Source organism: Anser anser, assembly GCF_964211835.1.
Source record: "Anser anser genome assembly, chromosome: 27".
NCBI classification, from domain to species: Eukaryota; Metazoa; Chordata; class Aves; order Anseriformes; family Anatidae; genus Anser; species Anser anser.
The window spans coordinates 4,896,547-4,924,149 of NC_139748.1; the positions used below are offsets into that span (position 1 = coordinate 4,896,547).

The 27,603-nt window shown below is 55.0% G+C and overlaps 3 protein-coding genes across 8 annotated transcripts in view; 2 read left to right on the forward strand and 1 right to left on the reverse strand.

Moving 5' to 3' along the window:
• The first annotated feature begins 11 nt into the window (after positions 1-11).
• LOC310887234 (alpha-1,6-mannosyl-glycoprotein 4-beta-N-acetylglucosaminyltransferase-like) lies at positions 12-10,489 on the forward strand. Of its 5 annotated transcripts, XM_083812948.1 has the most exons (5): positions 12-922; positions 1,072-1,328; positions 6,344-6,472; positions 6,782-6,929; positions 7,834-10,489. In XM_083812948.1, the coding sequence occupies exons 3-5, from the start codon at positions 6,368-6,370 to the stop codon at positions 8,976-8,978; spliced, it is 1,398 nt and encodes a 465-aa protein (XP_083669074.1). In that variant the 5' UTR covers positions 12-922; positions 1,072-1,328; positions 6,344-6,367; the 3' UTR covers positions 8,979-10,489. The 5 variants fall into 5 exon arrangements, with proteins under 5 accessions (XP_083669074.1, XP_083669072.1, XP_083669073.1 ...); XM_083812946.1 differs by having other exon boundaries at positions 12-1,328; XM_083812947.1 differs by lacking the exon at positions 1,072-1,328.
• Positions 10,436-17,477, reverse strand: TMEM9 (transmembrane protein 9). The gene is made up of 6 exons (XM_083812955.1): positions 17,437-17,477; positions 14,324-14,425; positions 13,812-13,903; positions 13,280-13,388; positions 12,678-12,809; positions 10,436-11,668 (listed from the first exon to the last, which is right to left on the reverse strand). The coding sequence occupies exons 2-6, from the start codon at positions 14,414-14,416 to the stop codon at positions 11,519-11,521; spliced, it is 576 nt and encodes a 191-aa protein (XP_083669081.1). The 5' UTR covers positions 14,417-14,425; positions 17,437-17,477; the 3' UTR covers positions 10,436-11,518.
• The window catches only part of IGFN1 (immunoglobulin like and fibronectin type III domain containing 1), a 60,869-nt gene continuing 50,731 nt past the window's right edge, over positions 17,466-27,603 (forward strand). The window contains exons 1-2 of one of the 2 annotated variants that reach the window (XM_083812937.1): positions 17,466-18,080; positions 18,521-18,683. The gene's annotated coding sequence lies outside the window, so the exon portion shown is untranslated. The remainder of the gene's footprint in view (positions 18,081-18,520; positions 18,684-27,603) is intronic. The other variant, XM_083812936.1, reaches the window with a different exon arrangement.

Consider the following 27,603-nt stretch of genomic DNA (forward strand, 5'->3'; position numbering starts at 1 on the left):
GTGTGATATTTCAGTGTCTGAAAGCAGTAAGCAAAGCAGCAATGATCAACAATAATGCTGATTCACAGTCCAACAGATGTTTGAGAACCAGCATACATGATCAAACAAAGGCGTTATTTCAAAGAGGATTTGTAAGGCAAAGGTCTTTCCTGAGTGTAAAGATATTCCAAGTTCTCACAGCGATGTTCCCCTTTGAAAAGAAGATCTAAACTTCTAAAACTTCTCAGAGGTACTTCTTCAGGTACTTTTCAGAGAAGATGGAGGGAGAGGAGATGCAGGGGATAAACTAACGTAACTTGAGCAGCTGTGGAGGACTTGAGTCTGTTTTTTGTCAGAGCAGTGGAGCAGTGTTGGCCTGTTGACACTGGAAAGCCCAGAAGCAGTCAGCGATTTAGTTCTTGACTAAACAAATTAATTGCCGTGAGAAAGAAGAAGCCCTGAAACTTTCTGCAGCCGCTGTGGCTCTGGGGTGCTTGTTAGAATGGTAGAATATCCCGAATTGGAAGGGACCCACAAGGATCATCGAGTCCAACTCCTAGCTCCACACAGGACCAAAAATCAGACCCTGTGTCTGAGAGCGTTGTCTAAACACTTTTTGAACTCCGGCAGGCTCAGTGCCATGACTGTCACCCTAGGGAGCCTGTTCCAGTGCCCGACTGCCCTCTTGGTGAAGAACCTTTGCCTAACGTCCAGCCTGACCCTCCCCTGGTGCAGCTCTGTGCTGTTCCCTCGGCTCAAGGGTCACCGGAGAGGAAAGATCTTGTTTGAGGAGGGTGTGGGGTGCTGAGGCTGGGCCTGTGAGGAGCAGCCTGTCGTGTCCAGAGTGAATTGGGCAGGAAATTCCGTGGGTGAGCATCTTGCTGCTGACAGACGTGGGTCTCCTGGAGGAGTGGCAGCAGGCAGAGGAGGTGCTGGAGCGCGGGTGAGTGACGGCGGAGGTAGTAACCCCGTACTGAGTTCTGTTGTCCACCGGTGACTGAGCTTATCAGTCCTGTCTGACATCAGATCCTGCCTCAAGCAGGGGTAACAAAGCATTTCTTGTCTGTTGGCCGTGTATTCTGTTCGGTGAAGCTCCTGGAAAACAGAGGGTGACTGGAAGGAGAGGGAGTTCTTCATTTAATATGCAAATAACCTGCAGTCCCTGGGTAGCTGCCTGGCAGGAGTTTCTCGCATGTGCTTCTGCCACAACGTAAATCACCGCCAAGGACATCTACCCCGGTCTTGGATCTGTTAGAGCTCTGTGATGTTGACTTCAAACAAACGCATTTGGGAAAACTGCCTCAGTTTCCCTTGTCTCTGCTGCTGAACAAGTATGTTGGAACTGACAGGTGAGTTACAGTGCAAGAGAAGTGTTACAGCTGAGATAACAAAGCGGGTTCCCATGACAGTGGAGCTTGGTCTGCCCTGTAGTTGCCTTTGGCAAAGGGCGGCTTTTAAGTGCTGGGGCTGCTGCTGCGGGGGGATTTTCCATGTAAGCGTTGTGCAGTACGTGCATGTGAAGCACCCGTGCGGAAGGAAGCTGATTCAGGACGGCGTGTGAGTATCAGAGTCGTCTTTGTGGTGGGGCTAGGGATCGCTGAACACAGCGACCAGCCCCTGGTAGTCATGCGGTGTAGTTCCTCTGCTAGAGAAACTCCTCCAGCAGGACGTGGTCCGGACCACAAATGGCTCTCAGTGCCGTAGCTCTCCCCGGGGCAGCTGGCCTTGTGGCCGGAAGGGGTGGCTGGGGGCACGGCAGGAGGGCAGGGTGCTTCCTGTGCCCAGCAGGCTTGTGGTTTGAGATTTGGATATGGAAATGTGGACAGAGAACCCTCACGGAAAGAGCTGCCCTGTAGTCTGTGGGGGGTGGTGAGGCAGCAGGGGTGCTGCGAGGCTGTGCTCTGCCCGCCCACGCGTGGAGCTGCAGGGCACAAAGCTCCCCTACCCGGGAACCCCTCGTGCAGCTTCCTTGGCGAGGCGAGGGGCTCCTGGCCAGACCTCAGCCCTGAGCACGGTGTTTTCCGGCCCTTGCCCCCCACACGCAGCCCTTGCAGGAACTCCGTGCTCTCACCAGGGTGGGACACGAGTGGGGCGAGCTCCTTCCACTTGAGCTCACCGAAAGCTTTGTGCTCAACCCTCTGCCTCTCGCCTGGGTCACCAGCTGCGAGTGATGCTGTGACAAAACTGGTCCCTGCTGGGGCTCCGGGGAGAAGCTTGGGGTGAGGATAACATCCCCTGGTGGTCAGCATGGGCCTGTACTGCAATGTCTGGAGCCCCGATGCTCTCCCTGGTGCATGGGGCCCTGTTTTACCTCCGCTTTGTTCCGCTCGGGCTCCTCAATAATGAAGGGCTGTAAGCTGATCCGGCACGGCGCTCGGGTTTCCACACGGAGGAGGTCGGGGAGGCTCGGCCACCACCACAGCCTCGCCCTGCCCCTCGCCTTGCCAGGGTCGAGCATCAGGCTGGGTGCTGCGGGGTTGGTGGCCATCCCCTTGTGCCTGGCCTGGGTTTTCCTTGCCACTGGTCCAGCTCTGTGCCCCCAGTAATTCAGTAGGCGAAAGGTGGGAGAGCCCAGCCCCATGCTGGTTGTGCCCGGATGCCGTGGCCCCCTTCTGCAGCACCCCAAGCAGCCTTTGGGATTCCCCACCGAGTGCAAGGACAAGGATGGGGCCGGGCTGCGAGCGAGGGGACCTGGCACTGGGGCTGTGCCAGGTGCAAGCCCGGGGCTGGGTCCGGGGCCCCGCTTCCTCCCGCTGGGGCAGGAAGCACCAAGCCCCGGTTTCTTCCTGCGCTGGGCTCGGGGCCGTGACAAGAACGGCCCCGCCGCCTCCTTCAGTTTGCGGCTGAGCAGCAACTCGCTGCCGGCCCCGCTGCAGCTCCCCTGGGCCTTCCAGCACGGGAACGGCCCGGCTCTGAGAAGCCAGGGCCGGTCTGAAGGTAGGAGAGGTCCTGGCCAGCGAGGGGATGAGGGAAATGGGATTGTGCTTCGGATGAATGGAGCGGGAGAGATGCAGGGCCACCGGCGCGTCGCCGTGTCAGGGGGTCAGGACGCAGCTCTGGGCTGGGGGTGCTGCAGGTGATCGGCGCTGGGCACCGTGGCCATGAGGGCTGCCGTGTGTCCTGCACGGCTCAGGGGCGATGTGGGGACGGATGGCGGGTTGGCGGGCGGAGGAGCTGGGCTCCTGCTGTCACAGCACAAGGAAAAGGAGCAGGAGCAGCAAGGCACGATGGCTCTGTCAAGGCACGGTGTGATTTCCCCGCGGCGGGACCCAAGCAGTGGATTCCCAAAGGAGTTTGGGGTGCGAGAGCCTTGGGGGGGCTGTTCCCACCTGTGGCTGTGGGGCCGATGATGGAGCGGGTGGCTGCACGGGCTACAAGCGCTGCCACCGTAGGATGCCCGGTCCCGGGGGAGGCTGGGGCTGCCCTGACCCCACAGCAGGGCTGGGGGCCCTTCGCCCAGCCTGGCTGGTTCGCTGAGCTCTCGCTAGCACGAGGCTGAGGCCGCCCGCGGACGCTCCTCCTCTGCTGGAGGCAGGTGAGGGCTGGGGTGGGGCTTTGCAGAGCGAGAAACCAGATCCCGGCCAGAGAAGCTGCGGACGGCGAGCCCGCACCCACACCCCAGGTCCCCGCGCGCCCCGTAAGTCTGTGCCGTCCCTGTGGGATCGTCCGGAGCGGTGCTGGGGTGCGAGCCGTCGTCCTCGGGGCCGTGGGATGGGGCTGCATGGGAAAGGGGTGCCCGGGCACGAGGGCAGGGCGCTGGGGCTCCCCCGTGCTGTTGGCTGCAGGGGCCAGGTCAGACCTGGGTGTCCCCTTATCAAGCTACCCTCGGGGACCCCTCTTGCTGCAGGGGGGTAGGAGTCCTGTGTCAATCTAAAGCTTTGGCTCCAGGAGTTCTGGGGTGGAGAAACGTGTCTTTTCCCCTCCTTCCTCCCGCTGGGCTGACCTCTGAGCAGGGAGCCCCGTGGAGCACAGGGCAGGGCCCTCAGCTGGTTCCCAGGACCAGCAGCGCCCCGTCCCACGCAGCCCCGAGCAGCTGGGGTTTGCCCTCGCGGGGCTCGGTGCTGCCCCGGTTTGTCACTTCCTCCGCTCGTGTGAGCAGCGGTTCCTGGCGCTGGGTTAAACCCTGCCCGAATCCGCCCTGGGGACCCCGCCAGGCAGCGGCGAGGGGCGTGCTGAGCCCTGCCTCGGGCACCCGGCCCTCACCCCGCCGGGCGACGCAGCCCTTTGCCCTGCCTCAGTTTCCCCAGCGCCGCGGGGCAGCTGCAAGCCCCGGCTGCTGCCATTCCCTGCAAGCAGCCCGACCTCTCCCAGTGCCGCAGCCGGGAGCATCCGGCCTCTGCTCGCAGCCTTTGTGGAGCGAGGCCGCGCGTTTCCTCCTCCTTCTTCCTCTCCGCTGAGGGACGGAGTCAAGGCCGCTGCTGTCGTGGAGCCCGCTTGGCCGCGAGTCTCCTGACAAAGCGGAGGAGCCGCGACGTGCCCATGGCACCGCGGTGTTGTCCCTGCTTGTGCTGATCTCACCGGGCTGCTGGAGGAAAAAACGAGAACTAAATCAGGGAGCTAAAAATCATTCATTCGTTGCCTTCTGTCCTCGGCTAAGCCTGCAGAGCGGGGCGATGCCGGAGGCTCCAGGAGTGTGTGACCAGGGGACCGACCACAGGGACCCGTTCCCTGTGGGCTCCCCTCTCCCTGCTCCCCACCAAACCAAGCCGTGCTCGGGAGGCTCTGGGGCTGCCCGGCAGCGCCATGTTTTCCACCCAGGACCCGCCGCTGGCAGCCAGAAACCCCTTTGGCCTCACGGAGCATCAACGGGAGCAGCCCCGTGCAGGGTCGGGTGCCGAGCCTCGGCGTTCCCAGCTCGTCCCCTGGCTTCGGTGCTGAGCTTCCAAATCCCGCAGGGGAAGGAGAAGCCCAGGGGGCATGGGGAAGAGCTGGCTGCAGGGCTGGCCCAGGGCAGGGAGCACCCCAAATCCCGCTGTGCTGCACCCTGGGCCTTGGAAGAGGTTTCAAAGAGCTCTGAGAGCTTTGAAGAACCGGCGATAATCAGAGCGCAGCCATCGCGGCGTCTCCTTTGTCCCCTTCCCTGAGACCCGCTGGGTTCCAGGCAGGTGAAGCGGCTCCTCTGCTCCCCTTGGCCGGGACGGGGCTCGTTAACGCTGCGGTCAGCCAGCCCTACAGGGGGGGAGCCGAAAGGGGTGAGAAAACGAGGCTGACCCCAATAACGTGACGCCTCAGCTGATCCCAGCTGCGTCAGCTCGAAGGCCGAGCTCCCAAGGGCCCGGCCGAGGAGCCTGGGGGGCGAGCACCCTTCGGAGGCTCCTGCACCCTTCGGAGGCTCCGCTTGGCACGAAACCTTGAAGCAAGGAAGAGGCCGAGCTTCCACAGCCCAGCGGGAGCAGCCGCGGTCCCCCCCCCTAGGAAGCAGGGCAGGTTCAAGGAGCAGCTCGGTGTGTTGTAATTGCTTATCTCTGAGTAAGGAGTGGTGTTCCCAGGTGAGGTCGGCAAGGACTGGCTGCTGCGGCGGGGGGGCCGTGCTGTGCACTGACCCATTAGGATGTTAACACCCCCCACCAAAGGATTTTGGGGGCTGAAACCATTTTTTTTCCCCTCCAAATAATCGGGGCCCAGCACCTGCTCCAGGGCAGGGCTGCGGGAACAGAAGTCCTGCGCCAGCCGCTGCGGTCTGGGGAGCGTGGGCGTGCTGGGAGCATCCCCGGCAGGGCTGGGCGAAGCGCCCTGTCCCCCTGCTTCAGAGGCGATCCGTTTCCCCGTCCACGCTTTGAGCAAGGCTTCGACTTCCCCCGGGAGCTGATGCAGTTTTAGAGAAGTCCTGGGTGAAGCCCGGCAGCTCCCGGCTTTTTCCTGCGCTGCCTGGGAGGGCTTTTCCTCCGCGGGTCTGTGTTGAAAGGCGCTTTCACCCAGACAAGCGGGCGCACTGTGAGCGCTTTGGATGCGCACGCTGCGTCTGCCCCGCAGGGCTGGGCGCTCGCCTGCTCTCCGGTTTCCCCTTTTCCAGGGCAGCCCCGGTCGCATTTATAATGGAAAAACCCCAGATAAACACAGGAGCCTTTTAGTCTCCTGCCACGCCTCTGCTGCGAGGGAAAATATCTTAAGGGCAATGTTGGCTCCTTGAAGGTGACTTCCCCCCCCCCCCAGGGACAGCTTTCTTGTCATTCTGAGCAAGGGACGTGGCTGGGCAGGGGTGAGCGTGGCCGCTGGCAGCTGCCTGGGATCGGCGGTGGTGGCACGGGTCGGAGGGGCAGGAGCAGGGGCTGGGGGCATTGCCTTGTCCCTGCGGTGCTGGACGGGCAGGAGGGTGCCTACCCTCGGGTCGCGCCGTGCTCTGATCTGCCTCTTCCTCCCGCAGGCCTCAGCGGGCTGGCCCGGTGCTATGAGATGCTCCCCGAAGCGCTCCCTCACGGCTGCGCTCGCAGCCTTCGTCGTCCTCCTCCTCTTCCTCCTCCTGCACAGGGACGGCTGGCAGGAGCCCCCCGAGGTGAGTCCTGCACCGGTGCCACCCCCCTGGAGGGGGCACTGGGATGTCCTCCAGTGCACAGCCCCTGCCTCCCTGACCCGTACGGATCCTCGTGGCAGGTTCTGCTCCCTCCCTTGTCCCGTGTCAGCCCCAGCCCCCAGCTCTGCCTTCTGCCCTCCCTGGTGTTGCTCTGTGTGCTTGGGGCTCCCCCAGAGGAGGATTTGGGAGGGCGGATGGGGGCTCTCCCTTGCCCTTTGCTCCCCCCACCTCGCGTGCACGCGTCCGTCAGCACCCCGGGCTCTGAGCTGGCCGCCTGCGGCTCCCATCCAGGTGGAGTTTACGGACCTACCCCCAGACAGTGCCCTGCAGATGCTAAAGCCAGAAGGGGCCCTGCACATCCTCCAGGACCTGGACAACCTCTCTGCGCCCCACAACGTCTCCTACCACCTCCTCGCTGGCTCTCTGTCGCCCCGCAAAAGTGAGTGGCTCTGGGACCCCGGGTTGGGCAGGGCTCTGGCTTTGCGCATCTCTCCCAGGAGGAGGTGGAGCTGGTGGGGCTGGGTGACTGGGGCAGCCCCCGGGTGGGAGATGCGCATCGAGCTCTCGGACAGGTACACAAAAAGCAAATCATGTGCCCTGGGAAGGAGCTTAGGGCAGCCCCGTGCACATTCATGCCAAAACCAGTGACCCAACATGGAATCACAGAACGGTTTGGGTTGGAAGGGACCTTAAAGATCAGCTAATTCCACCCCCTGCCATGGGTGGGGACACCTCCCACTGGATCAGGTGGGCAAAGCCCCATCCAACTTGGCCTTGAACACCTCCAAGCACGAGGCGCCCACGATTTCTCTGGGCAGACGCATGCACTGTGCTGTACAGACCAGGAATGAGAGAAGTTGCGGCAAATCTGAACAAAAACCACAACTTGTCATTGGGAAAGGCACAAAATTGCCTCATCGCAGTGTGGTTGCATCTTCATGAGGTTCAGAATGGGGTAGAGACGTTGCTCCCAGGACACGTAGCTGCACCATGAAGCCATCCCAGCCCCGCAGACTGTATCTGCACTTCCTTCCCCATGTTTTGGGTTTTTAAGGTGTGTTTTTTTTTTTTTCCTAAATCTTTCCTCTTTGGTGGAGCCCCTGACTTCTCATCCTGTCCTCTCCCTGCCCGTTGGTACAGTTTTTGGTATCTCCTGAGGTGCTGGTGGCTTCAACTCGAAGAAGGACCCTGAAGGCCTTGGACATGAGGCCATAAATAGGACTAACTGTGTGGGTTGGCTATGTGGAGAGCTTTTTGGAGCCCCCTTCTTGTCGGAAAAATCTCCCCGTGGTGCATCCTGGGTCTCCCCCTCAGCCTGCTGATGCCTTTCCTTTGCCTTGCAGAGTTCTTGGCGGTGGGGCTGGCGTCGGTGCGGCGGCCACGCGGCTACTACCTCCCGGCCACGCTCATGTCCCTCTTCAAGCAGTCAACAAAGGAGGAGCTGCAGGAGATGGTGGTGGTGGTGCACCTGGCTGACAAGGACCCTGGCTGGAATGCCCGGGTGGCCGCCGACATCACCCGCAAGTTTGCTCACCACATCCTCCTGGGCCGGCTCCTGCTGATCCACGCTCCCCAGGAGTTTTACCCCACCCTGGAGGGCCTCAAGAGAAACTACAACGACCCGGAGGAGCGGGTGAAGTTCAGGTCGAAGCAGAATGTGGATTACGCCTTCCTTCTGGCCTTCGCCGCCAACCTGTCCTCCTACTACTTGATGATTGAGGATGACGTGTGGTCTGCCAAGTCCTTCTTCACGGCCATCCGCAAGGCGGTGGCCTCCCAGGAAGGCACGAACTGGGCCACCCTCGAGTTCTCCAAGCTGGGCTACATCGGTAAGCTCTACCGCTCCAGTGACCTTCCTCGCCTGGCTCGCTTCCTCCTCCTCTTCTACCAGGAGATGCCCTGTGACTGGCTGCTGGTCCATTTCCGCCTCCTGCTCACCCAGAAGGACGTCATCCGCTTCAAGCCCTCCCTCTTCCAGCACATGGGCCTCTACTCCTCCTTCCAGGGCACCGTCAACCGGCTGGAGGACGACGAGTTCGAGGCCGATGCCATGGACCTCCCAGACAACCCGCCTGCAGCCTTGTTCACCAGCATGGCCGTCTTCGAGAACTACGAGCCCCTCAAGGCTTACAGCGCAGCAGGGGGTTACTTTTGGGGGAAAAGCCCGGGAGACGGCAGCGTCTTCTGCATCGTCTTCCAACAGCCGGCCCGCATCACCCGTGTGCGGGTGCGAACGGGCTCCAGTGAGCGCCAGGGGGACTTCTTGCGCGCAGGGGTGCTGGAGCTGGGCCGGGGGCGACGGGCCGACGGCCGGGACTGCTCTGCCTACATCACCGTGGGCACCTTCGAGAAGGGGCTCTTTGAGCGGCGGGGGCTGGAGAAGGGAGTGCCCAGCCCCGTGGAGTGCGTGCGGATCCGGGTAACCAAGGGCCAGAGCGAGTGGCTCATCATCCAGAGCATCGACATCTGGACCGCGGCGGACACCTGACCGCGGGGCGCTGAGGCGATCGGATTTTGCGCTACGAGGAGCTTTATTTTTCTCAGCCCCTTTTCGGATGGGGAATTAAATTATTCAATCCTGCCGGTCCTGCCTGCTGTCTCCAGAGGGATGGCAGGGCAGAGAAGAGGTGGATGGGGTCTGCCCGGGGACCACCGTGCTGGCCTGGGGGATGCTGCAGCAGGCAGTGCCCAGCCCCGGGTGGTTGGGTTCTGCTGTGGGGCTGCAGCCCCTATTTGTGGGGGGAGAGTGATCCACGTCTAGATCTGCGTGGTCTCCGTGCCCAGACAGAGGTACCAGCTTCCCCGCTTAGAGCAGGGCCCTGCTTCCTTTGCCGCCTGGTGTCCTTCGTGGCACCTCCTTTTCCGTGGGGCCCCCCCCAACCCAAACTTCCCCCCGGGATCCCAGAGCCCTCTAACGCTGTATGGGGCCTGGGTGCCCACAGGGCAGGCAGAGCGGTGCTGTGTGAGGGACACGGTGGCCGCAGGGCTTCCCTGGGTGGGAAGTAGGAAGCGTTTCCTCCTGGGCAGGATGGTGCAAGGGACAGGGCTAATCAGCTAATTAATCAACCAAGAGACTAATTAGCCAGGCAGCGGCATTTTTTGCAGCCTCTCTCTATCACACCGTCCCCATCTCAGCTGTCTAACCCACCGCTTCCTGATTTCTAACCTGCAGCTGTTTTCCTCTTATCCCGTTTCCAATCTGTTCCAAGGCCAGAGGGCAAGGGAAGGTGTGGGGGTGCTGCTGCCCCCCGAACCCCAGGAGCAGGGACCCGGGAGTCTGGGTGCTGGCAGCAGGACCCCTGCCACTGGGGATCGCTGATCTGTGCTGCCTCGGAGGGGCACCGGCCACCAGATGGACCCATCGGACCGGCGCAGTCCTTGCACGCCACCCAGGGCAGCTCCCACCTCTCAGCTTGTGCTCGGGCCCCTCAGGCAGCTCTTCCCTCTCCCCACAGCACAGCTGCCAGGGACAACGCGCTGTGTCCGTGAGGGATTCACCCCCAGAGGGAAGGACAGGGGGAAAAAGGTAACAGAAAATCTGACCTCAGTATAATCCGAAGCCCTGCGTACGTTTTAGGCGAGCATGGTGCTAAAGGGTAGCTGGGGTACACGTAGGCTGCTGGAGCAGAGCCCCCAGAAAGCTCCTGTTGGGATTTGTCTGGCTGGATCAAAAGCTGCTGGCCCTAGTGTGCAGGGCGATGACCAGCACCTCTCCCAGTTAGGTTTTTAGCAGCAATTGCTCAGTTTTCAGTGAACATGGAGGAAACGTAAACTGCTCGAGAGCCCGGCTGCAAGCACAGCCCGGCGCGAATCAGTTCCAGGAGCCGCTCGAGCCCAGCCCAGCCCTCCCACACCACAAAGCAGCCGAGTGCTGTAACCGCAGCCTCGAGGTCCTGCATCAGCGGGGCTGCTGTAGCTTCTCCCTGAAAAAAGCCAGCAATGGAATAGGTCTTTTTCCGCGTTTAATGTAGAGATGCTACATGATAAACTTCAGCACCTTCCTGACGTTGTACATGTTCTCACTGGGATACACGCTGCAGAATCACCTCATTTTCCTCCTCCAGCAGCAGTACTCAGAGGTCTCTGAGAATTTTGAGGAGCACACGTGTGACCTGGCCAGGGGCACGAGACCCAGGCAGGCAGAGCTCCAGTAAAGCCTTTGCCCTGATTCTCTTGGACACAAATGCCCCTGATGCGCTGTGTGAGTACCAAGGATTACAAATGTGGGTCCAATCAAAAAACTTTCTCCCCAGTGTATTTTTATCCACTGCTAAAGGAGGAAAACAAAGATAAATCGGCATTTTTACCTGGTGGTCTTTTACTTGTTAATGTACTAATCAGTTTTTTTTCTGCACAGAAACAAGCTGCAATCTCAGTTATGCTGGTGTAAGCCTGGAGAAACTCCACTGAACAGAGTGGAAATCCACTCAGGTTACACCAGAGTAAGTGCAAGCAGCAGCTGAGGACTGGCAGGGACCCCCTCCTCGTCCTCCCAGCGCAACACACGCGTCTCAGCACCACAACACCCAACTATCAGCAGTGCAAACTAGAGAGGGAGGTGGCTTCTTTATCCTGGAGCAGCACCGCGTAATTTCTTCCACATAAATGATCCCATTAGTATCCCAGGAACACTAAGCCAGCTCCCAGCACTCCACGAGACCCCTGGTCTCTAACGCGGGGTGTGGGCTGATGGAGGCTGTGGCTGGAGCTGCAGCCCCCGCACAGGCCAGCGCGTGAAGTGGAGCGGCAGCGCTGCGCACGGCCGTTTTCATGCAGCCACGGGCCAGCAGGCAGCGCAGGTCTCAGCTGAGCTAAGGTTAAGGAGCCTCTGGGGCTCCTTATGTAAAGGGCAAGGGGACAAAACCAGGGACAAGCACTTTGGCCTGCTCGTCTCTAAAAAGAGGGTAAATCGGAGAGGGTTAGAGCTCTCAGTCCAGCACCGCGGCTGTCCTGAAGGGTGGCTCGCTGTCCATCTCTACCAGCTGAGCTGCCCTGCCTCTCAGGAAGTGGTGCCGCACAGCTGCTCCTCTAGCTCAGCATCTTGTGGCGGTCGAAAACCGTCTTCCTCTGCTCCTGCACCTGGCGCTTCCAGCGCTGCTGGGCTCCCTCCACCCTCTCCAGCACCGTGTTGGCTCTGGCCCCGGATGGGGTAGGGGCTGCGGCCAAGGAGCGAGTGTCCTACAATGGAAAGAAATGGTGAAAAAGGTCAAAGCAAGGCAAGCCCCAGGCAAATGCAAGTGGCAGCTTGGCTCTGGGAGAAATTTCTATCAAAAAGCAATCTGGGGCTTGAGTTGTCCTGATGAAGAACTTAATTTTCAGAGTTCCTCAATGCCAGCCCTCCAGCTGGAAAGCTGGCTCCCACAGCAATCCCCCAAGAAAAGTCCTCAGGAGAGAACTGCCCCAAGCCTAAACCTCTGCTGGGAATCCACTGCCAGGGCCTGCAGGGAGCCACGCTGCAAAAGCTGTCACCCCTCTGAAACGGGGACAATACTTGCTGTTGTGCTTGGCGTGCTAGCTTGCGCAGTAGCTGCTGATGTGTTTCTCAGTTTGTTCTGTGGGACTCGTGTCCAGCCCTGCTGTTCAGGCTGCTCCAAACATCCATGTTTAAGCTGCAGCAATGTCAGAAGGCCCCCTGGATAAGCATCCATCGTGGCACAAAAACACCAAGGCAATCCTAAAACCTGTCCCAAGGAGTTTACAGTCCAGAGTGCTGGAGTAAGATAAAGCTCCCCAGATATCAGGCATCTACAGCATACACCTAGATCTAAATATGAATTATTCCTTTGGAGCAGCGGAGCAAAAGCATACTTTTAGGATACAATTTATCTTCTCCTGCAGGACCTCCTTTTTTTCAGCAGGGGAAGGCAATGGATAAACTGTGCACTTCAGAGCAGCTACTCCTCACATCAGAGTAGCAAACAACTTGACCAGATAGTTTATACTTTGTTATGAGTATAAACACGACAGCATGATCCAGTGTTTTTTTCACAGACTGGGAGAGCAGAGCATCTTCAAACACTGCAGCTTCCTTCAAACAGTGACTGAGCTCATTGCAGCTGCTAGGGCTGATCCCACACGGGACCAGGGGGAGCAAGCATGAGGTCAGGCTGTCTCCCTGCCTGCCGTTCTCTTCTTCCATCCCACCACCCCGTCTCCACCATGAGTGCAGCCACCAGCACAGCCTCACCTCATTCTCCTCCTCGTTGTGCAGGGGCTGGGTGTAAGCATCTGGCTTCCGGATCAGAGGGTCCACCAGCACAAGGAAAGCCATGTACAGCAGCAGCGCCCCAACCACGGACAAGTAAATGATGATGATCACCTGCAGTTAAGGACAGCGCAGTGAAAAGGGATCAGCAGTACAGATAAGAAGCACCACAGAGACCAGGAACCTCCCTTCACAGCTACCTCGGATGTCTGATCTCTTCCCTCATTCTCGCTTTGCTCACTAGAACGTCCCGCGCGCTTCTTGCAGGAAGGGTGACGATCCAGAAACATACAACCCATGCTGATCTCCCTGCGTTGCATCAATTACACACACGCTGCACGTGAAAGGAGACCAACAGGATGGGCACCCAGTCAGAGCTGTGCTGGCACATCCTCACAAGGAGACTGGGCTCCCATTTGCCTCCTCCTTACTGCCAGGAGCGTTCCCGACTCAGACATGGTGCCCCTGGCGCTACCACGGTGTGTCAGCTGTGGCAGCTTTGTCGTCCCTTGCTGGGCTCCCCTCCAGCACCCACCCGGCTGTGCCCGGGACGGCGTGGTGTCACAGGGAGCAGACGCAGTTACCTTGATGGTGGTGGTGCTGCGCTCCTCGTACTTGCATTCACACAGCAGGCAGTACGCCTCCACATCGTTCCCGGGCACCGGCATGGGCTCCACAACATGTAGGCAGTTGCTGCAACACAAGGAAGCCGAAACCAGCAACAGGACAAGGTGAAACCAGTGCTCTGCGGAAGGATACTGGGGTCACTTTGTCCCAGCTTTCCCATCTGGCTGATAACGCTGACTGGAGTTCCCTCACAGCTCAGCTAGTCCAAGGTTTGCCTACGGATTGCCACAGCACCTTCTGCAGGGCTGAAGTCCAGGTGAAAGGGACATGAGGGTATAACCTCCATCTGCTGAGAGGCATGGCCTAAGAAATCATGCCTCCCACATTCCTGAATCTCTGTTCAAAACATGCCCCTCGCCTGGGCTGAGCGTCACCTACTGAAACAGCTTCCTCCACAAACGCACAGGCAGCAAATTTCTCCCTCAGCACTGGCTGGAAACTCCAGAGTGTTTCACGGAACAACCCCTCAGGCTTCAACATGCAACTCACCAGTCCTTCTGCGACACGTTCTTGTTGTAGATGTGCCCACTGATGTTCCGGTACGGGGGACAGATGCACTTGCAGCGGATGTCCTCCGAGCTCTGCAGAAGCACGAGGAGACAGCATTAGTGAGTGAACATATGGGAACAGTTCTGGGCTGCGGGAAGAGACGGAACATTCTCTAAGAGAGATGACTTCATGCCACATCCCTTACTTCTGCTCTGCTTCTTTCGCATCAGTAACTTTGAAATCTTAAAACGTCTTGAGCACCCCTGCTCCCGAGACCAGGTGGTCTTCAAACAAATTTTCAAAAGGAAAAATTCCATAACATGATATAAAGCAGGGCAGAGGCCACCGTAATATCTAAAGCTGTGAATGGACACGACAAATGCATACATAGGCACTGACCTGTTACAGCACTTCTTACCTTTGCAAATTTTCCTAAAAAAACAGTTGTTTCTCTTCCATTTTTGTGCCTGTTGTACTACACTCCGTGTTTATGTCAGAAGCTGTTCACTCACCTTGCTGGCTTGCGCTGGAGGAGAAGGGACGCAGCTCAGCAGTGCAATCAGCAGCACGGAGCTTGCACATTTCCAGGTGCACTGGGCAAACATTGTGGAAACCTGAGGAAATAACAATTCACATTCAGGATAAGGGATCTTGGCATTCAATGCAGCCAGAATGAGTTAGTTTGAGCCTTCTCTTTTCACCCACTTAACTCTGTTTTAACCAGGAAGTAGAAGTTTATCTTTGTATCTAAAGAGCTTCCACCACCTATTGCCATGCACCCAAACTACCTTCTGCAACAAAATATTGCTGAATTCCTGACAATTTCACCCCCACAACTGCACATAACCTCCTGTATCACCCACAGACCAAGGGTAAGCTAAAGAACTGCACTGGGGCCTCACTGCTGAACTGCCCAATAAGTGTAAATCATTCACCTTCCGATGCCAACGTTTTGCCTCTGCATGGGTTAACGTATTTTCCTCTCTTGCAAGCCATGCCAGAAGTTCCTTTACCTCAGGGAAGTAAAGTCCTATTTTATTTTTGTTTGGAATTATTTCAAGTTGTTAAGTCACGCTACAAAGGCATAGATAACGTTTTTCTAGAGGTGTGTGTTTGCACAAATCCAGAGGAGCGTGAGTTCATTGCTGCAAAAAGCAAAGTTAGCCTCTGAGGGATGCCAAGGCTGGCATTCACATTTGCAACACCGGCGTGCCTGGAGGCGAGAGGCGCTGCAGGCCTCGTGGTATCGCCTTGGGGAGGGCTCTGAAAAGCCACTTCAGCAGTTTTCATCAGGGAAGGTAACTTACACGTCCATTAATCAGCTCCATTTGGCACACGTTAATCCCACACCTAACTCCACGTACTTATATTTTGTGAGCTAACACAACGGACACAAGTCCATTATTAGTATTTTCATCTCTGTAGTATTGCATCACCGTTTGCTTTATCTTATTCCAATACTCTAAAAATTAAGGTACCTAGTTCCCATTAGATTTTACGGATTATGAACACCAAGTTCCTCTCGTCTTTATCTAAACAAAACACCAGCCACTAACAAGCTGATCTGCCAAAAGCCATCAAAACACATTCCAATCTTGTGAGTTTATCACAGGATTTGTTAACCCTTTGCAATCCACTTAGCGTAAACCTCCTCAAACCACGGCCCTTTGGAGACATCCCATTTTTAAGCTCTTCATCAAAAACACCGGCTGAGGTACGACTGCCTTGGGTTGCAGTTTACATTCCCCGTTGTACTCCCGTGTTTTTGAACTGCTACCCATTTGGATTTGTAACGCAACAATGGAGCCTGCTCATTTAAGTTCACATCATCGGAACAACCCCAAACCGTTATTTTTAATACAAGCAGGGGAAAACATGTGATTTATTACACGATGTTTACCAGGAACAAAATAAAAACTTGGAAGGAAGCCTAGACACCGAGTCTAGCCATCATGAACTGTAAAGCACTGGGGACAAGTCACACATGGTTATTCCCCAGACTGATGGAACACGTTCAAAGGGGCACAGGCACACCTGCCATAAAGGTGTATGCGTAAAAAAGCGGGCAAGGAGGGCAGGCAGCTGGGATGGCTGAGCAAGGACCTCCTGGTCAGACTGCGGTGCAAGAAGGAAACGCACAGGCAGTGGATAAGGAGTTGGCTTGAAGGTCGCACCCAGAGGGATGGTCAATGGTTCTACAGCCAGGTGGAGGCCAGTGATGAGTGATGTCCTGAGGGGTCTGTCCTGGGATTGGTACTGTTTAGTATCTTTATCAGTGACATGGTGGGATCGAGCACACCCTCAGCAAGTTTGCAGATGACACCAAGCTGAGCGGTGCAGTCGATACACCAGAAGGAAGGGATGCCATCCAAAGGGACCTGGGCAGGCCGGAGAAGTGGGCCCACATGAACCTAATGAGGTTCAACAAGTCCAGGTGCGAGGTGCTGCACCTGGGCTGGAGCAATCCTGGACATGAGGACAGGCTGGGAGAAGAACTCACTGAGAGCAGCCCTGGGGAGAAGGACTTGGGGTTCTGGTGGGCAAAAAGCTCGACGTGAGCCAGCAGCGAGCTTGCAGCCCAGAAGGCCAACACAATCCTGGGCTGCATCACCAGAGGAGCAGGGGAGGGAGGGGATGGTCCCCCTCTGCTCTGCCCTGGTGAGGCCCCACTTTTAGCCCTGCATCCATGTCTGGGGCCCCCAGCACAAGAAGGATGTGGGGGTTAGAATGGGTCCAGAGGAGGGCCACAAAGATGAACAAGGGTAGGAGCACCTCTCTTACACAGAAAGGCTGAGAGAGCTGGGGCTGTTCGGCCTACAGAAAAGAAGGCTCTGGGGTGACCTCATTGCAACATTTCGGTACTTGAAGGGGACTTATAAAAAAAAATAAAAAAGAGAGCAACTCAGTCTGATAATGACAGGATGAGGGGGAATGGTTTTAAACTAAAAGAGGGGAGATTTTGATTAGAGGTCAGGAGGAAACTCTTCATGCAGGGTGGTGAGGCACGGGCACAGGTTGCCCAGAGGGGCTGTGGATGCCCCATCCCTGCAGGTGTTCAGCACCAGGTTGGACGAGGCCCTGGGCAGCCTGATCTAGTGGGTGGCGTCCCTGCCCACGGCAGGGGGCTGGAACCGGATGACCTGAGGTTCCTTCCAACCCAACCCATCCTACGACTCTACAAAACATCTTGTTTTCCGCTCCCCTGTGTTCCCAGTGCCAAAAGCACCCAAGCCCAGACCAACACCCCACAGCAACGCCAACAGCGGTGGGGAAGAGATGCGGCTGAAGGCTGTGATGGTGATTGAGCGGCGCAGCAGCGCAGCAGCTCCTCACCACCACCACCACATCTCCTCACCACCACCGCGACCTCCCCCCCTCACCAGAGCCCCTCAGACCCGACCCCACCCCGTCCCGCCCAGCTCCCCGTGCCCGGGGCTCCCCTCAGCTCCCTGCCCCGGCCGCTCGGCCCCGGCTGCGGGTCCCCACCGCCGCTAAAGGGGGCGAGCGGCCGCGGGGCTCCCGGACATGGCAGCCCCGCCGGGGCCCCTCACGGGGCCGGGGCCGGGACGGGCCCAGCCTCCCCCCCCTCAGCCGCCCCCCCCCCGGTGCCGCTGCCGGCCCCTACCTGGCGCACGACGCCGGCGTCCCCCGCCCTCGAAAGCCCCGCCCCCGTCCCCGTCCGTGCGCGCCCATTGGTTGCAGCGTGACGGGCAGCCCGCGCGGCCAGTCAGAAAGCAGGCCGGCCCGCCGGGGCCTGAGGGGGATCAGCCGCTCTGCCGCCGGGCCCTCAGAGCCGGGGGGAGCGGGGCTGGGTGAGGGGGTGTGGGGCGTTCTCTGCATGTTTTCTGCCTTTGCTCTATTCACACCAAAATGTTGCTCAGAAATGTGAAAAGCCGGGTTGTAGCAGGGCCCTAGCATCTGGATTTGACCGCTGTAGCGGTGTAAGTTATGTTTAGGGTCCTCGAGGTCTGCAGTCCCACAGCCCAGTGAATTGGGTTTAATCCCGATTAAACCTCCTGCATTTAAACCACAGACCTGTTTTTGCGCCTTCGTTATGCTAAGGAGGATGTTCCTCGTTCCCAAAGACCACGGGGCCTTGTGGTTGTTCAAAGGGGATGTTTCAGAGACCTGGCTGCCGGGGGCTCTTGGTTGTGCCCCCTTTTCTGTGGCAAACCGAGCTTGGGGTTTGCAAATAACTTGGGCTTTGGTGCTGCGTGGGGCTTATGGGTGGCTTTGCCCAGCCCTGAAAATATCCCACTATTCACCCAGGTATGGGAATTACTGATCTAAAAGCATATTTTCACCCCATGGCTATAATGTGCAAGATGCTGCCCTTGGCACGGCCGCGTTCCCTGCACACGTTATAGGATCATGGCCTGTGTCAGCTGGACTGATCCAAGTAAATACCCCGTGAGAATAAGCCTGGGTATTAGATGCACAAGGTACTTCTAATTCTTTCCCCTACTCCAGTGCTGCCAAACGGAAAAATCCCTGTGGTGCTAACTCAGTGCTCCCGCTTCTGAGCAGAACCTTAGGCCTGGCTGCAGGATGCTGCCAGCGTTGTGAAATAGTTGAGTTTTTACAGGCTTAAAGGCCAGATGACCACAGGGCTTTCATGTTACTGACTTTCCCAGCGAAATTGATAAGGACGTATTTTTATCTTCGGACATCTCTGTTTTCACAGCAATCTACTCTTTGTTCTTCTGCAGCATAAAGATATGTATCAGTGCTTCTCGTGGGGCTGGAGTAAGCTGGACAGACACTTGAAGAAAGCAGCGTAACCTCGTGACAAGATGCTGAGCAGTCCTGCTGCAGAAAGTAAAGAAATGACCCAGGCAGCTGAGACACCGAATGCAGGGACCAGTTTTTCAGGTGAGTGCCTGTGTACCTCCTGCTAGGGAGTGCCTCAAAGATGGGCCCACCAAACACAAGATGAGTTTGAAAGTTACATTTATTTCAGTTTCAGGTCCCTTGTTCAGGAGGCTGGTTTCCTCTGTGTGCCTGGGCTTGTATTCCGTGGTGCAAGGGAGATGTTTCCTTTGTAGTGACAGAAGGGTTCTCAAACACATGCATCCAGGAGACTCTTTCCTGTTCCTTTCCTTGCTGACTTTCCTCCTGCAGCCTTCTTGTCTGCCTCAGGGAGCTCAGACACAGCGGGCTCAGTTCTCTTCTGTATGTCATCCCTGTCGCTGTGTTTAAGGCCCAGCAGCAGAAGAAAAAGAGAGCATTTGGCTGTGGGCAGCAGGATTTGCTGCTTTATGTCTCCCAACCCGCTGTGCTTAGCCTTGTCCTCATTCATAAGTACAGCGCTATACAGAGCCGACAGCTGCAGTCACGTTTCATTGATTTCTCAGTGTGTTGAATGCAGGACAGTGGTGGGTCCTGAACTCCGAGAGAGCTCACCATGAATTCTGAGTAACGTGGGTTGACGTTAGCCACTGAAACTGCAGAGGTCTGTGACTTGTACAGTGGTCTGGCAAGAGGCTTCACTGTAATTGGGAAAGTGTGGGATTAGCAATGACTGCGGGGCTGTACATTCCCAATTTCTGCCTGACACTTAAGCAGCAGACAGGTGAGAGGTGGCTCAGAGGAGCTTTCCATAGGTGGTGTCCTGGGACCAGAGGCCAAACACAGTTTATCTGGCACTGAGGAAGAGAGAATCAGAGATCAGACGAAACAAAGCAACAGATATGTAAAAGAAGGGGAATGCATCAGACTTGACCTCCAATACCCTGAGCACTCCCCTTACTGATGTAATTAGTCCTTACTGGTATTCGTGGTGTCAGCTTTGAAAAGACAGGTGGCATTTTTGTTAACATGGCCTGCAGCTGAGGACACACTATAGCAGTTTGTCCTTGCTCTTTCTGGAAATGGGTGTTAGTGACTGCACTGTAAACCCTTTTCCGGAATGATGATGGAGTCACATCAGGTGCCAGATATCTAAAGGGCAATTTAATTTAGATTGTAAACCAACAGATTTACTTGTAAATATCCTGGAGATATATCCTACCATTACAAAAAACATCCTGTAATTCAGGGGGAAGACACTTGATCTGCAATAAAATGATTGTGTCTTTGTGTTAAGCACAAAATGAAATTTGTTCTAAAAATGCTTTCATAATTGTAAACTGACAAAAGAGATGCAAGGGTGCTTGGGCACTAGGCCGGCTTCCTTGAACTCTCTTTCTTGCTCTGAGTGCTTCGTTAGACCGAGGAACGGCAATTCTTTTTTCTCTTTTTGCTGTTAACTCCTTTGCAACTCCAAGAACGTTCATTTTGGTGACATGCCTCAGTTTTCCCAATCAAACAGTACACAGTAGTGCTATAGGGTTTCTGTGAGGATGACTGGAGAACCTCTCGTGTGAGTCAGCAGAACTTCTTGTGACGGTGTGTTAAGAACTCAGCATGAAAGACCTGGTGATCTCAAAACCACATGTAGAAACTTCTTAGAGACTTCTGAGCATCTGTTAATGAACAAATATTGTCAATCACAGGCGGGAGCAGCTGGTCTGTGCGTAGGGGTTGACAGAAGATGTGGCTTTCCCAGCATGCAGGACTCTGATAACCCAGGAGATCCAGTGTCAGGACGTCTCTTTCAGTCATGCAGAGAGAGGCTGGCGTTGTGAAGGTCCCTCTGTCAGGCATGACCTCCCATGAGATGAGCACGGGGCAGAGAACAACCATTAGTGTAACAGCCATGAAAGGATAAACCCGGACTGTGGAATTTGGTGTTGGGTCTCATGGCCACCAGCTGTGGAGCAATTGCTCACTCACACCTTGAAGTGTGATGGCGAGGAGACTCGTAGCATGGTGGCTGCGTGTCTCTGGGCTAGCAAGGGGGGAACACCCCTGGTATGGCTTTTGTCCTGAATTTTGGCTCCTTAGTTGTGTTTATCTGTTTTGTAGGCTGCTTCTCCCCCTAGATTGGAAAGCATTTCCAGCCTAAATATCCACAGCCTACAAACAGGACGGCAGAGAAGAGAACACTTGTCCGAGTTCAACCAAGCCTCTTGCAGTGCTGAGGCTAAAAGAGAGCTGCTACAGCCCAGGGCAATGCTCTAGACACTGGTGCACACCGCTTCCCTCTGCTTGAGCTCAGCATGCTTTCCCAAGTAGAGAACAGAGGTTAGAGGGCAGAGAACTGGCCAGAACTACTTGTCATGAGCTGCTGCACTGCCTGCAGACTGGGGGAGCCTCTGTGGTGATACAGCTGTATTGTGAGCCACGGAGAAACCTGAGAGGTAGCCTCATCGGATGGGTGGGGGAATGCGCTCCTATGGAGCTGGGCAGGTGGAGACCTTGCACAGCCAGACACAGAATCGTAGAATATCCCGAGCTGGAAGGGACCCACAAGGATACAGCTACTTCTCATCTTCTAAGCCACCAGCGTAGAGCACAGCCTGCAGAGGTGGCACTTACAGCACGTTTGGGTGTAAAGGTGTCTGTGAACTGTCAGTGGCAGCCTTCTTGCTCTCCTCACACTAACGTGTGCGTGATCTGGAGAAGGACAGGAATGAATAAAATTAGGCCGAATATGAGAGATCACACTTACGGGACGGAGCAGCTTTCAGCCTCCAGGGACAGTCCTTCGGTGTTTGCTTTGCACCCATCGCTGCACCATGGAGGCTTCTCCGTAAGTCCCCTCCTGACTTGGCAGAGAATAGAAGTGGAGCACTGGAAGAACATTGCAGTTGGCACTCTGTTCTCCACCAAGATTTTTGGTGGAATGGCACAAAACACTGGAACATTTCAGCATAAATCATCGGTCATAGCTAGCATGGGTTCGTGACATGAAAGTCCTGTTTAACTAACTTAAAAACTATCCTTTATGGCAAGGTTACCCATCTAGTTCACCAAGGAGGAAGCCGGCTGATGTAATCTTTCTGGATTTTTGAAGCAAAGCTTTCAATACTGTTCCTCACAGTATCCCGGACGAAATGTCCAGCATGCAGCTAGACAAAAACGTAATGTGATGGGTGAACAGTTGGCTGATGGATTGGGCTCAAGGGGTTACAGTAAGTGGGGTTACATCAGGCTGGTGACCTGTGGGGCTCCCCAGGGCTTCATTCCGGGGCTAGTTCTCTCCAACGTTTTCAAAAATGGTCTGCATGCAGGACTCGATTGCATACTAAGGAAGTTTGCAGATGATACTAAAGTGGGGGGAGCTGCTGACTCCCTCGAGGCTGGAGAGTAGACCTAATCCGCTGCTGTTTCTGCAGCTTTGGTACCAGCTGTAGAGAAGTACATATAGTTATGATCAATTGTAGTGACACATTAGTCGCATTATGTCATTGCCAGTCAGCCCGGCTGTGCTGAAATTAACCCAAAGTGCTGTATTTCCAGCTGTTCTTCTGGGTGACTCCTATCCGTGAGGGATTGCCTGTAGCGTGGGATTTCCCTGTACGTGATTTTTTTGGGTCAGGCTGCTCCCCAGAAGGCAGTGACACTTTTGCTAGAAAATATTCCATCCTGTCTAAATTAATCTTTTTGTTGCTAATTTTGGAGGTAATCAGATAGCGTGGCAGGCAGTGCTCTCATCACTTATATTGGTTGTATTAAAAATAGGATTTAAAAAATAATTTCTTGGGCCCTTTTAAGCTCGTCCTGGATCTTTGTCAAGAGGGCTCCATACTGTTCCTCCCCCAGCATTCCTCCCTCTCTGGAATCCTGCTTCGTTACGCCTTTTGGGTTAGCCTTGCTTGCTGCCATAGATATTATTTCTCATATTACATTTCACTTTCCCCCTCTCCACGTCCCATTGCAGCCGCAGAACAGGACAATCCCTTATCCCAGTCTCAGCAGGACAGGAGGGGATAATGTTGCTGACAGAAGACTATACGAGGCAATTAACAGCTTTTACCAGCCACTGGACACTGATGGGAAGGCAGGTTATTCCGTACTTGTCAAGGAGCCACAGAGTGCCTCTCCTGCTTGGAGGGGAGCACAAAAGGGCCCGGGCGAAGAAGCAGCTCTGCACTGCTGCTGCTGTGGTCGCTTTCTGCTTGGTCAAGGATTTTTCCAAGTAGGTTCCAAGGCAGTGTTTTCTGATAGGAGTGGCCTGTGCAAATGTGACACAGCACCACTGACTGCTCCACATCACTGGGGTGTGCTCTGGATTGTTCTGGGCTTCTGTCTCTGTGAAACAAATGGTCCCATGGGCGGTAGGAGTAGGCCAAAAATTGTATTTCCCTCCATGGCTCTTCTGGGATCAGTGAAAAAGCGTAATGCAGAGCAAGATTCGGCCTCTGGACTTACTTAGGAGGGATGGAGGAACATCAGGCTGCATCTGGACTGACGAGTGACCTGCCAGACTGCCCCGGCCTTGCAGAGCCTGGCCTCGACTTTCTGGTGCTGTGTTGTTTATCTACAGCTAGCTCCCTCCAAAGGCCTGCCCTGGCCTAGCAGACTTGTTGTGGGTGGCAGCGTGCATCCTCTGTTTCTCTCCCAGTTGGTCCTATTTATAGGTTTCAAATGACGGCAGGTGGGGAAAGTGAGACATCTGAAGTATGAGGGACTGTCACCGAGAAGGCAGGGATATTTATTTGAGCTGATGAAACTTGTTGTCATTGCACAGTACTAGGAACTCTGCGTATGTGTTGGGGGTCATCATTTCCAGAGCATCGGTGGGCCTGTCATGCAGGACAGAGCAAACAAAACATTGTTAGAATGGAAAGAGGGATTTTGGCCCAAATAAATTGTACTCAGTTATCACCACCTGGACAGCAGTCAAAACACCAGGAAGTTTCTCCTGAGGGCTAAGATAACATCTCTCCCTTGATGTTTTGTTAGCAGTCTGATCTCCCAGAGCAGTATCATTTGGCTTTCCTGCGCGCTGAGGGTGAGCTGAGGACAACCCACTCGGCCGTAAGTCAGATGGGCTGAAGTCTCCCTGGTGATTTAAGGCCCATGGAGGGTGTTCCCATTGTTGTCTCCACTACTTCTTTTGTCATTATCTTATCTCCACAGGCTTTCTTCCTCAACTGCAACAGAAACAGGAAAAACCTTTCTGGAAACTGATCTTGCTGTGGTGGGCAGGTTTCACAGTCCCTTCCCAGTCTCAGTGGCTGTTTCAGCACTGGGGAGCACTCGTTATTCCCCAGTAGTAAGGGGAATGACCAAGGTTGTAAGGGATGGCCAGGTTGTCCACAGGAGTGGTGGCCAGGTCTGCAGGGTGTCCCAGTGACTGGGATTACCACAATAAGCAGCTGGTAATGGTGCAGGGAGCTGTGACCGTGTAAAACTTCTGCCATTTTTTTTCTGCCTGTTGTCAGAGCTCTAGCGTGCCAGAATTACCTTAATCTCTAAAAAAACCTAGGGCTTGGAGTAGAGACCTCTAGGAGTCCCTTCCCTTCTGTGATTCTGTTTTATGACACAGAGAGGATTCGAGGCATTGTACAGGGACCGGTGACAGCGCCACTCTGTAGATGTCTTTTCCAGAAGGGATTCATTTCAAACCCAAGGCAGCAAATACTTGTGTCTCTGCAGGCTCATCTTCTGTTTGCCCAAGAACAATGTCATTCCCCTCAAGACAGGCAGAGAGTTGCAAGGTAAATCAGTCTCCACGCAGGCACTCATACCTTGAACATTAATATCCAGGCAACCTGAAGCCCAAGTAGCCTCAGTCAGTGCTACCACTGCTTCCTGGGCCACCTCCACCACAGCTGCTGACAACAACACAGCTAATTCTGCTGGCTGAAGGTGTTCTCTTGCTCCTCAGTACCCAGACAGCTTCTACCGTAATTTAGAGAATGAGGGCTGGAGCAACAAAGCAAACAGAAAGGGACTTCATTTCTTTGTGGGTTTTGTTTGTTTTGCTTTTCTTCCCTCCTTTCACAGATATTTCAGTGGAGGTGCTGAGTAAGAGTACCTTTTAATGCACCCTTATCTGTCTGTGTGTGCCATTTCTTCCTCATCCCCTTTCTGGGGGGATTTGTTTAGCTCCCTCAAAGGACTGATGAAGTACCTTGGTGCTGGTCATGCAGCTGAGCGTGATGAGGAGCTGGAAGGAGCCAGCTGGCAGGACATTAATGGAGCACTGGTTTGTGCTCTGAAGAGGCCAGAGGAACATGGCACCAGATCAAACCAGGGATCCGTCTACTCGAGGATCCCTCCTCTTGCAGTACCCAAGGTGGTGGCCATCCTTGTGCAAGATCCTGGAGGTTGGTTTGACCTCCAAGCTCTTCTCTCCTCTTGGGCAAGTCCTTCAGGGCAGCAGTCCCAACCTACCCCTTATTCCCAGCCCCTTGGAGATTCCTTTCAGGCCACTGTTTTTGTGCCACCCAAACAAAGGCTGTCAAAAGCTGCAGTCACGTATGAGGGTCGAGGGCAGTGACAGACAGCGCTACAGCAGGAAAATCAGGTGCATGCTTGCCTGGTGCTTCTCCTCCCCTGAGACTTTTTTTTTCTGAGTGTGATGAAGCTGGGAGTTCAAATGGGCTGTCAGAGCTGTGTGGATGGTGGATGGCTGCTGCAGCTTTACAGAAGTTACATGAACCTACGGGATGCAATGTGTAGGAGGGATGGTGTACACCCAGTATTCTATCCTGAATCGCTGTCTTGGGGTGGAACAATTCACTGATCAGCAAATCAGACCTTCTCCTTCGTTTGCTACCCTAGGTGCTGGCAGCTGAGCTTGCATAGACGGCAGATGCAGAGACAGTGGTTAGTGCTGCAGCCAGGCTCGGCTTTCCTTGTCTAAATACGTTGCTGTAGCAGTGGTGTTGGGCAGAGGGAGAGAAAGAGCCCTGAGGAAGCAGAGGAGAGAGCAGGTATGTGCCCCTTCTCCACAGCCTCCTCCCACTGCGAAGGTGTTTATCCTATTGACAAGCGCTGTGGTCCTTTCATAACTGCTGCATTAGCGGAGGATCAAGTAGCATTTAATGGGAGCAGTCTCCCTCCTAAAGTGTGATTGAAAAGGTCACCGAGGTGGATGGGGGAAAATATTTGCAGCAGGCTGACATAAGCCTTGGCTTCTGATTGGCAACAGGTGTATGTTTTAAGCGCTGCCCTCCCCGTCCAGCATTTTTGCTGCCCTCCCCTCCCTCCTTCCACAACGTTGGCTGAATGTTTTGCAGCGGCGCCACGGAGCATCTGCCGAGCTCAGTGGGAGGCACATGGGGCAACACAGCCCAGCCACAGAATTCAGGGAAGAGGTGATTTGAGGCCAAGTGTTGCTTTCTGAATTAGCAAAGTCAAGGAAATCAGGCAAACTGTAAATGAAGCTTTCTCATGAAACTGCCCCAAGCTGAATTGTTAGGTCAAACATGACTGGGCTCTTCTTTTTTATGGCACAAAATATATAGCTGATTTCTTTTTTTAATATAGCTTTATTACTCAAGGCTGCTGGTTTTGCCTCTCCCTGATGCTGGCCCTACAGTGGGTTTGATGAAGTGAAGTTGCCAGGTCTCAGATTACCGACATTTTTAACACCCTCAGTTTGTCCAAGCCAGCAGAAATCTTACTACTGCCCCTGGCAAGCCTGTCCCTGGGGTCACGGACACATATTGATTGCTTTACGTGTCTTCTCACCCTACTCTCTTGCTGCTTTTGGTGTCCCATCTGTCTTATATGGTTTCATTTGGGAGAATGCAGAGCACTGAATCCAGGCCAAGTTGCTGATGACAAGCCAATTAAAGACCTAGCAAGAGAGGAGTACCTTAATGAAGGAGAAGTGGGAGGAAGGGCAGTTTGCCAGGGCTGTGCTGTGACAATCTCGCTTAGGAGAGCTAATTGTGTGTTGTAATTGATGGTTCAAGGGAGCTATTCACTTCACAGACTGTAAGGCAGAGGAACAGAGAGCTCTTTTGATGGCATATTCTGAAAGGCTTTGATGGGATCACAACTTCCAAGGGCGAGTTCATCTTCCACGGTGCCAGGCAAATAGTTTTAACACGGAGCTGCACGGTCTTACACTGCTCTAATAGGTGATCTGGAAAGTATGCTAAAGCCGCGTCAGTGGAGACAAAAAGCCTAGAGCAGGAATCTTCATGGGACTACCAGTGGTCATGCTGAAGGTCAGGTGCTACCCAGCAGCCCTGACCACGAGCCAGTTCGCCTCCCTGCGGCATACAGTGCACTGGGAACAGCCAGCATGAACGGGAGGTGGATTCTGGCACCGGCTGCCGGAGGTGCTTTGCTGGATTATTTCATTAGGAACGTGTGCGCTGGAAACTTGCGGGGTAACGTGACGTTGGCCCAGCCCATACTCGCAGGGAGTTGGTGTCAAATGGCCCAGTTACAACAGCGTGCTGGTGATGAGGTTGCTGACAGATCCGCATAGCAGGACGCTGGTCTCAGGGCACCATCCTGTGTCTGCTTCTCCTCTTCATCCAAGCTAGTCAAAGCAAGGCCCTCCTTCACCTCTGGGAGATGCTGGAGTGTAAGGAATACTTGCAGATACTAAGAGAATTTTATTGCCCTTTGGTTTTGCTTCCTGGCTCCTGTTTCCATGATGCGTTCCCTTTCTGAATGGTGGCACTGAGATTCCTTTTACTGGCAACCAAATTAACTGGTAACTAATTAACTAACTCACTAAGCAGGAGGGATGAGTTGGAGAGCCTCTGGATGCAGTCTCTAGCTCTGAAAGGGAGTGGGGACTGGCAAACAGTTGTATCAGGTCTTGTGCGTTTTGTCCTCAAGCTCGGAGGAGGATTTTTCCAGTAGTTGCCCCAGGAATGAACATGTCTCAAGTTAAGCAAGTCACGCGGCGGCTCTGTGTTTCCCACCTCCTCGGAAACAGTCTGGGGTGTAACTCATGGACAGTGTCATGGCCCAGCAAAATGCTATTAACCAA

Coding starts and splice junctions, on each gene's coding strand:
- LOC310887234 (XM_083812946.1), top strand. CDS start 6,368: ATGAGATGCTCCCCGAAGCGCTCCCTCACGGCTGCGCTCGCAGCCTTC. Junction 6,473..6,781: donor GCTGGCAGGAGCCCCCCGAG/GTGAGTCCTGCA, acceptor GCTCCCATCCAG/GTGGAGTTTACGGACCTACC. Junction 6,930..7,833: donor CTCTCTGTCGCCCCGCAAAA/GTGAGTGGCTCT, acceptor TTTGCCTTGCAG/AGTTCTTGGCGGTGGGGCTG.
- TMEM9 (XM_083812955.1), bottom strand. CDS start 14,416: ATGTTTGCCCAGTGCACCTGGAAATGTGCAAGCTCCGTGCTGCTGATT. Junction 13,389..13,811: donor AACGTGTCGCAGAAGGACTG/GTGAGTTGCATG, acceptor CTTGTGTTGCAG/CAACTGCCTACATGTTGTGG. Junction 12,810..13,279: donor GCAGCACCACCACCATCAAG/GTAACTGCGTCT, acceptor CCTTAACTGCAG/GTGATCATCATCATTTACTT.